Source organism: Thermobia domestica, chromosome 10 (assembly GCF_964235325.1).
Source record: "Thermobia domestica chromosome 10, izTheDome1.hap1.1, whole genome shotgun sequence".
NCBI classification, from domain to species: Eukaryota; Metazoa; Arthropoda; class Insecta; order Zygentoma; family Lepismatidae; genus Thermobia; species Thermobia domestica.
Window position 1 is genome coordinate 14,194,407 of NC_137463.1, and position 12,535 is coordinate 14,206,941.

General features: G+C 35.5%; 1 protein-coding gene across 3 annotated transcripts in view; it reads left to right on the forward strand.

Moving 5' to 3' along the window:
- Positions 1 to 243: 243 nt before the first annotated feature.
- Positions 244 to 12,535, forward strand: part of LOC145662299 (phosphatidylinositol 3,4,5-trisphosphate 3-phosphatase TPTE2-like) — a 113,536-nt gene continuing 101,244 nt past the window's right edge. For 2 of the 3 annotated variants that reach the window (XM_081727724.1, XM_081727726.1), the window contains exon 1: positions 244 to 484. In XM_081727724.1, coding sequence (XP_081583850.1) covers positions 450 to 484 — 35 coding nt within the window. In that variant the 5' untranslated portion in view covers positions 244 to 449. Of the gene's footprint in view, positions 575 to 12,535 lie in introns of all 3 variants that reach the window. The other variant, XM_081727725.1, reaches the window with a different exon arrangement.

Genomic DNA, 12,535 nt, shown 5'->3' on the forward strand with positions numbered 1-12,535 from the left:
CTCTTGTCCTAAAAGAAAATGAAATGGAGTGCTCGTACCCTACCCTTGATAAAATTCTGTGTACCCCACTGATATCAACATTCTCATAACAAAAATTAATCCTACAAAAATAGATAAATATACACACGGATACGGATAGATGCAGTTTTCATGAGGTAAATTTATGCCTCTATCACATAAATATAATAGGCCTGGCAACTTCAGTCATGACGAAATATTCCATAAGTGTAATACGTAAAGGAAAAATCTTCACAATGTTTTGTTACTGAAAGTAATACAGCATAAATAATGAAGTGTGCAACCCAGTATTATCATGTTTCATTTCAGTTCTGTGTATTTTCTGTTTATATTAATAAATAAGTGGATTTTATTTTGTTAGTAGAAAAATCGTTAAAGACAAATACACCTATTAAAAGAGAAATAACTGTAAATTCTTGTACTATGGAGAGATGGGTGTCATCATGGTGTACGCCTACGGCTGCAGGTAGCTGCGTGCAAGCAGTACAGACATAGTCTGTATACGTTTACTGTTTATTATTGGACTATATCGAATTGACATTTAGTAAAATATGTCGTAAGTGATAGCTATATATAATCTTAATTGAAGCAAATGAGTAGATTATGCTTTCACACTGTTTTAATGTATTATTCCATGCAATTCATTATTGCCAATCTTAATTGATATGCCTTGCACTAAATTGAAAGCGTAAAGTAGATTACTCTTAATATGACGCAAATGGTTTTATTTAATTTACATAGTGTATAAATTTAAAATTACATTAGGTTGTTTTATGTCATTGAAGCTTGATTTTGTATTAAGAAACCTGTTTTTATTTTGTTCATTTGAACGTTTGAAGTAGCCTGTCAAACCTTTTCCCCGGAGTTTAATGCTATGGGATGGTGAATTTAAATGAAAAATTCGGCATTTATTCCGATGTTGATCATCCGCTTAGTTTTCGACAAAAAAAGGCCTATGTTTAGCATGAGGGGTCCAGCTCTTTTCTCTAAAAAAATGTTACAATTTTGGTAATTTCTGTTCACATTCGTTTAGATTAGGGTAGGATTGGTTACTTTAAGTTAGGTTACGTTAGGTTAGTTTAGTTTATGTTATATTAGTGTAAGGGTCCCGCATAATTTTCCAAAAAATGATAGAATTTCGCTTATTTTTATGAATATTACGTTAGTTTAGGTTAGTTTATGTTAGGTTAGGTCAGATTTGGTTACGTTATGTTACGTCTAAGTACTTGCATCACTCATTTCTCCTGTAAATTTTGTGTTTTTTACGTGCTTCTGGACCCCTTGTACTAAACATACCCCCCCCAGAAAAAAATGTTATTTACAGCTACGAGAATTTAAAAATTGTCAATTTTTAGAACCGCTTTAGAAAGGTATAATAAAGTAGGATAGGGTAGAGTAGAATAAGGTATAGGTAAGTAAGGGTACGGCCTATGTTCAGCAGAATGGGTCCAGTTCTTTTTTCGGCCTATATTTGGCAGAAGGGGCCCAGCTCTTTTTTGCAAAAATTGTTACAATTTTGGTAATTTCTGTTCACATTAGGTTAGGTTAGTTTATCTTATATTGTTAGTATAAGGGTCCAGCATAATTTTCCCAAAAATGATGGGATTTCACTTATTTCTATTAATATTAGGTTAGTTTATGTTAGTTCAGGTTAGCTTAGGTTTCCAAAAAATGATGAGATTTCACTTATTTCTATTAATATTAGGTTAGTTTATATTAGTCCAGGTTAGCTTAGGTTAGTTTAGGTTAGATTTGGTTACGTTATGTTAAGTCTTAGTACTTGCATCATCCATTTCTCATGTAAATTTTGTTTTTTACGTGCTTCTGAACCCCTTCAGCTAAGCATTCTCCTAGGGTACAATCCAATCATGCGGTAACGTTGCGCGAAATAGTTTCCACCGCCTGCCTAATAGCTTCATGTGTGCAGATTGATTATACAAATCCATACATAAATTCATGAAATATATACTTCTTTCTTCCTGCATTCACTTTTTGTATCTTCAGCAATCATTTTTAAGATGTGCACTTGCATTTCCCGGTGCAAGGTCACTATAAGAGGTTCAAAAGCACCAACGAACTTGTGTTAGGTGGCCAGTAAAAAGCTCGAATGCTATCTGAGTCAAGGCAGGGGGGCTCGAGCATTAGCGAGGAGATGCATTGTTGAAAACCACCGCTTTCACGATACAAAGAATTGTGATTGGTCCCTTCCTTACACTTTCATTTACAAATCTGAAAAAAAAAAAAAAAAAAAAAAAACTTGTGTTTTACTAATCTCTACATCGTACAACTCTTTCGTGCTGACGATTTGCAACAACTTCAGAAATTTGTAAGAACTTCACCAACAATTCAATTGTTCCGCTTCTTAAATCTTCACCTTCGAATATCCTGAGTCACCGTCCTTCATTTTATACGCTGTGCTCAATGGCTACATAAAGGACAATGTGTGAAATATGTTACATTTCAATTTTTATTCTTCTACATACAAATCCGTGTCGGACATAACAACACAACATTCTTCGATTATTCACGTACTGCTCTAATGCAATATTATTGTTAATTTATTCTGTAAATTTTAGAAATTGTCCATCTGTCACTGTTTATCTTATGGGCGAATATGTGCATACCAGGTTGGACATTCATTAATTTATTTTGACCTACATATACATCTCACAGGTAAGAACACACCAATTTTTATTCTTTACACACTACTCTATTAAACTATTATTACAAATTTCTTCGGTAATTGTTTAGTATTGGGGGGAAGGGGGCAAAACTGGCAAATAAACAGGATGATTTATAGGAGAAATGAGTTGATAGTGGGTTCAACTAGTCAAGAAAGTATTGTACACATTTTTTTTTTTTTTTTAATGCAGTAGGGGACTTGTACAGACCGTAAACGTAAGTGGCAGTTATTAATGTAAAGAAAGAAAATGAATTGTTGGTAAGGAAGACAGAAAACGACGTGCCCTGCGAGGCTGTAACCCGCCTTTACTTGCTAACGCTCTGTCGGCAATATTGTCTGAATTCAATGTTGGTAACCTAATTTAAAGCATGAAAGAATAAAGGGACAGGATCAGAATAAAATATTGCAAAAATGTAGAACAACAACCTGGTCCATCAAAGCTAAACAATCGCCATTTCTGTAAATTTTACAAATCTGTGGATCCGTGTAATCAATTTGCACCGTTTCATGATGATATCCGCTTATTTAAAAAAAATAAACAGAACTTCCACTGTTCGTACATATTATGAAGCACACAAGTGAGCAAGTTATCCATTTCTTCCCGGTAAGTTTTCAAAATTTGGCTAGAAACGGACGACCAATTTTGAAACGTAACCCAAAAATTCAGTAATTTTCATAGTGGCATCCACAGTTAGATTCGTGCATTTCATACTACTTTGTGGATTCAAACAGTTCCTATTCCATTTAGACGGCTTGTTTGTTAATAATTTTGTATACATCTTCATTGTAAGTGGACCGTTGTATTCTCTGTCAAGAAAGTTTATGCATGTTTTCCAAGGGTGGTAGTATCTTGCCCCTTGCTGCTATGAAAATAGAATACTACATATTGCCCCATATCATTTCGCTAGTGGCTTTCTATTTGCTCATCAGATAAAACAGTATTCCTGGGCATCATGGCGAAAAATGTATTTGCTTTTTTCGTGCATCCTACGAAAAACACAGTGAACGCAAACGAAAAACGAAACAAGGAAAAAAAAAATACAATGCGATGTAAAGTGCTTGCACTTTTTCGACATATCACTCAATGTAGCGCTTTCCTTGCAAGCAGGTCTTAATGGTGTAATCGGTAACACCGTGGGCTCAAGTTCACGGGGTCCTCAAATCGATTCCTCCTGAAAGCATACTTTTTATTTTCTTTACAACAATAGAAGTTTTGTTTTAAACTATCCACTCATTCGAGAAAAGGAAATTGTGTAGAAACACAATATTTCACTTTTGTATTCACATTATCGCGAAGAAATATGATCATTTCTTGCAGTTCAAACCTAGACGATAAGTTAGTGAATAATGTTTCTCGATCTTTTAATAAACAATGCCCAGTGTGTTGTCGTCGGCAGAGGTCTACACTGTAGACCTTAAAGTCGCAAGTTTCTGAGGAAAACACTGTTCATTACTATTATTATTATTATTACTAGAATGGCAACATAAGGAAAGAAAAAGACACATAGTCGAAGCTATTGATAGGAACAGAAGAGATATACTTTATGTCAGATTCTTTTTAGGTTTACACATGAACGTAATAACATTATTACATTTATAGATTAACAGATAGAATTATTATTTTATGAGAACAAAAAATGGAGTATAAATATGTTAGCTGGTAACATTAATGAATTTTGTTTCGCCCTTCTTCTAGACAGGTTGAGTTGATTTTGAGTTTAACGTCCCTTTCAGCAGCAAGGCTATATGAGATGGGACCTACTGATTAACGTGGAATCCGTGACACATGAGCTCCTGCCGGGAATCGAACCCGGGTCTTTTACTAGATAGGTAGGTGAGGTGACACCTTGAATAGAATCCTTCTTGTGACTACAGTTGTAAGTTCGATCACTATATGTAATTTGTGTTATTCCTTTAATGCTTTATCAACGTTGCATGTAGCGTTGAAGCTAATAACTTGTTAGCGAAATCACGTGTAAATTTGAAGACCGAGTTAAGTTGTGTAAATTCGCACACAGATCGAGGTAACGAAGCCAGAGTAATGTCAAACCAGTTCTTGAACAAAGAAATAGTTTCTCTGCTCTGGCCATCCTCCCTCGTAGAGTATTCGATAGCAAGGTGATCTGAAGATCTTCTGGTCCACGGATGGATTCCCGCGCACGCAGAATCATTTTTATTTCTTCAGCACAAGTAGAAAAGGAAAAACAAACAAACGAATCGAGACGCATAAAGTTTAGAGTTAACAAGTAAGACTGAACCAAAGGTATGGGTCATTACGTGATTTGTTTAAAGAAACAATAAAATGGAAAGTTGTTTTGCCTGTGTCTAGAAATGGAGTATAAATAAAAGAAGCTACACCTCCGTCCAGAATTTCTGTCGCATGTCTTTCAAAATTACATAAATAGAAATAACTTTCTTTCTTAACTAACTAACTAACTAACTCTATGGCCTATGGAACCCGGAGGTTCAGTGCCGCGTTCACAAAAGCTCTCCACTGACTTCTATCCTTAGCTAACTGCATCCAGTTTCTACTTTGTATTCCTATCTCTGCGAGATCCATATTAATAATATCCTCCCATCTGCGCCTAGGTCTTCCTAATGGTCGTTTTCCTATGGGTCTACCAGTCAAGACTTTGAAAGCGTTTCTACTTTCTTCCATTCTAGCTACATGACCTGCCCACCTAAGCCTCCTAGACTTGACGACCCTAACAATGTTGGGTAAACCGTATAAACTATGTAGTTCCTCGTTATGAAGCTTCCGCCATTCCCCATTCTCGTTCCTGTTGGGTCCGAATATTCTTCTCAGGATCCTGTTCTCAAATACTTTCAGTCTGTGTCCTTCCCTCAGAGTAAGCGACCTCAGAGTAAGATAACTTTCTTTCTTATGATAGAAAATGTTAAATATCTTCTTAGAATTAGAAATATGCAGGAAAAAGAAAGTACATATTTCCAAATATATACATATATATTTCTGTAAAAAAATTAAGAAATAAAGAAGTTATAATTAATAAAAGAAATCTCCGAAACTCATCGCCAAATTCTAAGTTCCATTTTCCTAAGCATGGCAAACGCGCGGCGAAATTTACAGAGAGAGGAAATATTATGCTTTATTAGAAATACAGCGCAAATCTTTCATAATGTTAGTTACTATACATATTGCACAGCTCTAATAATAATAGATATTAAACATTTTATACGTAAACAAACAAATAAAATGAAATAAGCCACAAGATATGCAAAGCGAGCAGGCAGTTTGTGGCAGTGATTGTCTAATATGCGTTTACTAAGAGAATGAATCTTAACATATCTTCGTAGTGTAGACGGTTAGCGAACGCTCCCTGAGTATTTTGTTTTTATCCACGACAAAAGAGGAAACTTCATTTTTAATCATTATCCTAACCGGAAGGGAAACTTATAAATATTTGAAACGGTAATTAACTTATGACTAAACTTTAATGAAATATTACTAAAGTAAAACATTTACTCCGAATAGTCTCTGCAAGTAATTTATAGAAAATGGACAGAAATAATGAACATAAACTATTAGTTGTCAATTAAAAGTGTAGTAGCGATAGTTCTAAACCCAAGTAGAATATTCACACTTTGCTTCATGAAAATAATAAGCATTTTACAAAAATAATGATCTTTTGGCTGTATCGTAAATATTTTAGTAAATAAACAAATAAAACACGTATGTATAATTTAATCACCGTGACCCGTGACTCGATAGTTGATTGCGAGAGTGAAGATAGTGAATATTACTACAAACCAGGGTTGGCTGGTTTAAACAAACAAACAAACAAACAAACAAACAAAAAAAAAAAAAAAAAAAATGTTCGTAAAAGTGTAAGTGTTTGTAAAATCTTGATGAACACTCACTTGTGGGTTATTACGTTTCACTCCCGTATATTATTCGTATTATATTCAGACCTAAATTTCCCATTCATTACTCAAAAAGATTATACTACAAAAGCCACTTATTTTATATATAAGTTTATAAATGTTTGTTTTGTGATTTTTTTGTAGTTGCTATTATTGTTATGTAATTGCAATCAAAAAAATTCTAAATATTGTTTCGTTTCAATAATGTTTACTATTGATAAAATAAATCGAAATGCCGTACTTTTTGTGTGGGGTGGGGGTCATACAAACCCCACGAGAGGCATTTAGTGAAATGAGAAGTATCTTTGGTATCTATTTATGTATAAATGTGTCTGAGTCAAAGTGGACTCAAATAATTCGTATCTTTATTCACTTTTCTTACTGATATGCAAATTAAGTCGTTGTATTTCTTTAATTTGGACCAATAGAAGTCGTTGTTAACTAACTTGAACTAAATTAGTTCTTCTGTACTCCGTAGTACTTTGAAATTGTCCATATGTAATTCTGTATAATGGTTTCACTTGTGCAACTGTTTACCTTTTTGTCCTTCTGAAATGACTCTCGACAGTTATATTAAGGAGCATGTAAAGATCAGTACAACGTATTTTTATCAGGATTCTTTCGTGAGTGAGTCGGCAGACGTATCACATTTGTGGCCAATTAGTCCTGGTTCCAAAGTCAAATAAAGGGCAATTTCTCTCGGATATAACTCGAGAAGCGGCTTTTGTTCCGCTTTAAGCTTATGTGACCCCTTCCAGCATAACCCGGTCGTTGCATAATAAAATCAATTCGAAACAAACTTATTTCTGTCCATATATGATATGAAGACATGGAGCAAATTATTTAAACCAAAAAAACAGTTTTTTTTTCAATAAAGTGCACTTGGCGCGAGCTGGGATCGAACCAGGGACTCTATGCACAAGAGGTGACCGCTCTACATTTTTTTAACTTTCTGACTTATTCTCTCGTTTGATCACATTTGAGGACTCCTAGAATCGACATGGACATGAATTCAGAAATATCAAGGACAATTAAAATTCTTCCCTTCCTACTACAGAGGGACTCGAAAACCTCACGATCGTCAGTCTAATAATGGTGTCAATCGGCTCGGCTCGGATTAACTAAATCGATAGCTCGAGCCGGCTCGGTTCGACTTAGCTTAAGTGAGCCATCGGCTCGAACCGGCTCGGTTGCGCTGAACCACCGGCTCGGTTCGGCTCGGCTCAGGTGAGCCATCGGCTCGAGCCGATTCTGTTGCAATGAGCCACCGGCTCGATTCAGGTGAGCCATTGGCTCGAGCCGGCACGGTTGGAATTGGTTCGGCTCAGCGGCTCCGTTGGGGTGAGCCATTGGCTCGGCCCAGTTTGGTCCATCTTTGCCGAGGACTCGAGCTGACTCAGTAGTGAGGTGTGGACTCAGCTCACTTCTCGGTTCGGCTCGGTAGTGACTGAGCCGTGAGCCGAGTCGCTCGAGCCATTGACAATACTGCAGTCTAACACCTCAGGCTGCTCAGCTACACCCACCGGCTTCCACTGGGACCATTGCGGCAACTAACTTTGTAGTAATATTCGTTATCTTCACCCTCGCAATCAACTATCGAGTCACGGTGATTAAATTATACATATGTATGTTATTTACTTATTTACTAAAATATTTCCGATGCAGTTAAAAGATGAATTAGGTAAAATGTTTATTATTTTTATAAAGCAAAGAGTGAATATTCTACTTGGGTTTAGAACTATTGCTACTATACTTTTAATTGACAACTAATAGTTTATGTTCATTATTTCTGTCCATTTTCTACAAATTACTTGCAGAGACTATTCGGAGTAAATGTTTTACTTTAGTAATGTTTCATTAAAGTTTAGTCATAAGTTAATTACCGTTTCAAATATTTATAAGTTTCCCTTCCGGTTAGGATAATGATTAAAAATGAAGTTTCCTCTTTTGTCGTGGATAAAAACAAAATACTCAGGGAGCGTTCGCTAACCGTCTACACTACGAAGATATGTTAAGATTCATTCTCTTAGTAAACGCATATTAGACAATCACTGCCACAAACTGCCTGCTCGCTTTGCATATCTTGTGGCTTATTTCATTTTATTTGTTTGTTTACGTATAAAATGTTTAATATCTATTATTATTAGAGCTGTGCAATATGTATAGTAACTAACATTATGAAAGATTTGCGCTGTATTTCTAATAAAGCATAATATTTCCTCTCTCTGTAAATTTCGCCGCGCGCTTGCCATGCTTAGGAAAATGGAACTTAGAATTTGGCGATGAGTTTCGGAGATTTCTTTTATTAATTATAACTTCTTTATTTCTTAATTTTTTTACAGAAATATATATGTATATATTTGGAAATATGTACTTTCTTTTTCCTGCATATTTCTAATTCTAAGAAGATATTTAACATTTTCTATCATAAGAAAGAAAGTTATCTTACTCTGAGGTCGCTTACTCTGAGGGAAGGACATAGACTGAAAGTATTTGAGAACAGGATCCTGAGAAGAATATTCGGACCCAACAGGAACGAGAATGGGGAATGGCGGAAGCTTCATAACGAGGAACTACATAGTTTATACGGTTTACCCAACATTGTTAGGGTCGTCAAGTCTAGGAGGCTTAGGTGGGCAGGTCATGTAGCTAGAATGGAAGAAAGTAGAAACGCTTTCAAAGTCTTGACTGGTAGACCCATAGGAAAACGACCATTAGGAAGACCTAGGCGCAGATGGGAGGATAATATTAAGATGGATCTCGCAGAGATAGGAATACAAAGTAGAAACTGGATGCAGTTAGCTAAGGATAGAAGTCAGTGGAGAGCTTTTGTGAACGCGGCACTGAACCTCCGGGTTCCATAGGCCATAGAGTTAGTTAGTTAGTTAGTTAAGAAAGAAAGTTATTTCTATTTATGTAATTTTGAAAGACATGCGACAGAAATTCTGGACGGAGGTGTAGCTTCTTTTATTTATACTCCATTTCTAGACACAGGCAAAACAACTTTCCATTTTATTGTTTCTTTAAACAAATCACGTAATGACCCATACCTTTGGTTCAGTCTTACTTGTTAACTCTAAACTTTATGCGTCTCGATTCGTTTGTTTGTTTTTCCTTTTCTACTTGTGCTGAAGAAATAAAAATGATTCTGCGTGCGCGGGAATCCACCCGTGGACCAGAAGATCTTCAGATCACCTTGCTATCGAATACTCTACGAGGGAGGATGGCCAGAGCAGAGAAACTATTTCTTTGTTCAAGAACTGGTTTGACATTACTCTGGCTTCGTTACCTCGATCTGTGTGCGAATTTACACAACTTAACTCGGTCTTCAAATTTACACGTGATTTCGCTAACAAGTTATTAGCTTCAACGCTACATGCAACGTTGATAAAGCATTAAAGGAATAACACAAATTACATATAGTGATCGAACTTACAACTGTAGTCACAAGAAGGATTCTATTCAAGGTGTCACCTCACCTACCTATCTAGTAAAAGACCCGGGTTCGATTCCCGGCAGGAGCTCATGTGTCACGGATTCCACGTTAATCAGTAGGTCCCATCTCATATAGCCTTGCTGCTGAAAGGGACGTTAAACTCAAAATCAACTCAACCTGTCTAGAAGAAGGGCGAAACAAAATTCATTAATGTTACCAGCTAACATATTTATACTCCATTTTTTGTTCTCATAAAATAATAATTCTATCTGTTAATCTATAAATGTAATAATGTTATTACGTTCATGTGTAAACCTAAAAAGAATCTGACATAAAGTATATCTCTTCTGTTCCTATCAATAGCTTCGACTATGTGTCTTTTTCTTTCCTTATGTTGCCATTCTAGTAATAATAATAATAATAGTAATGAACAGTGTTTTCCTCAGAAACTTGCGACTTTAAGGTCTACAGTGTAGACCTCTGCCGACGACAACACACTGGGCATTGTTTATTAAAAGATCGAGAAACATTATTCACTAACTTATCGTCTAGGTTTGAACTGCAAGAAATGATCATATTTCTTCGCGATAATGTGAATACAAAAGTGAAATATTGTGTTTCTACACAATTTCCTTTTCTCGAATGAGTGGATAGTTTAAAACAAAACTTCTATTGTTGTAAAGAAAATAAAAAAGTGTGCCTTCAGGAGGAATCGATCTGAGGACGCCGTGAGCTTGAGCCCACGGTGTTACCGATTACATCATCAAGACCTGCTTGCAAGGAAAGGCTACATTGAGTGATATGTCGAAAGAGTCCAAGCACTTTACATCGCATTGTATTTTTTTTTCCTTGTTTCGTTTATCGTTTGCGTTCACTCTTTGTGTTTTTCGTAGGATGCAAGAAAAAAGCAAATACATTTTTCGCCACGATGCCCAGGAATACTGTTTTAACTGATGAGCAAATAGGAAGCTACTAGCGAAATGATATGGGGCAATATGTAGTATTTTATTTTCATAGCTGCAAAGGGCAAGATACTATCCCGCATAAAACGAAACAATCAGAGAAATCCCTCCCAAAGTACTTTTCTAAATCCGCTACTGATTATTTGCATAAATTGGTATTCAAGGTTGTATCCGGAAAATTATTGCTAAGTCATTGCACAGCTACAGTATAACAGAAATGTGGAAGTAATGTTTGACGGATATATTGAAAAACGTACGCTTTGATGGATATATAGAAAAACATAAGTTTAACTTTTGCGTTAGAAGCTAGAGTACTAAGCTCTTTGAAATGAAACACGGATGACAAACTGAAATGATCTAGAGAAGAAAAAAATGTCGATAACTCAAAAGTTAAAATATAGTTAAATAGCCTCTAAAATGGCCTCAAATACTACATTCTTCGTGTTAGCTTTAATTTGTAAAACATGTGCTCCATCCATCTTGATGGTGAATTTCAGAGCGAAATATGGTATTTAGGTCATGGAATTCTTATCTAACTATAGAATACACTATAAGAAAGCTATTTAGATAGAAAAATCATGAAAATGAAAAAAAAATCCAAAATTCTCGTTTTTTTTTCCAAAAAAGCCGGCTTTTTATGTAAAAAAAAAAACATCGATTCAAAAAACCCGGCTTTTTATGTAAAAAAAAAAACATCGATTCAAAAAAGCCGGTTTTTTTTGCATCTCTAATCCTTACTTTTCATGTTTTCAACCAGCACTCATCACTCAGCTACAGTATTATGTAAGTAAAATTTAGAGGAGGGTTGGAGGCGCAGTCCCTTGGAGATTTAAAAATTGAAAGGCGGAGTCCCATTATGAAATACATGTCCCTTGGAGATAAAAAATTAAAAATCGCATATGAATGTACTTCTTTTCTGTAGTAGTTGTAGGTCGTATTCATGGAATATAAATTTCACTTAGAGTGAAATGCACCCTTACTGCTATATATAAGAAAAAAGTTTCTTTGGAAGAAGTTTCACTAATGGGTTCAGATTGACTTAGGAGTGTTGAGTATTACTACACCGAGTACTCATATTGCATAAGATCTGGTGCATAAAACACGAAGCAACTTAAAAACATAGGACAACTTGTGCCATATGGCCACAAAAAGCGAAGGGGAGCAGGCGCGTCAGTGACGTTGGGTATACGTATAAACGATTATACTGGGAAAAACACTTTATGTGGCATAAAAACACATGCCTTGCCTGCGGCACATCTTTGCGACATTTCTATGATCACCTTGTACACTTCCTTTACACTTTACTTCATCGTTTTTTTTTCTTTCTTATAGGGTACTAAGTGGTAAAGGAAACATTCTTCATTTCATATTTTGCTTTATTATACATGTAAAATGTAAGATCCCGATATATTTTGATTATTTGTACAATCATATTATGAAATCAAGTAAGATATTTCTTCCGTGGATTTTACAAATTTATGCCCACATAAAATAGAATATCATCCAAAATTTTGTCCCATTTCATCACGTTTGGTTCAGATGCAACTCACTTTC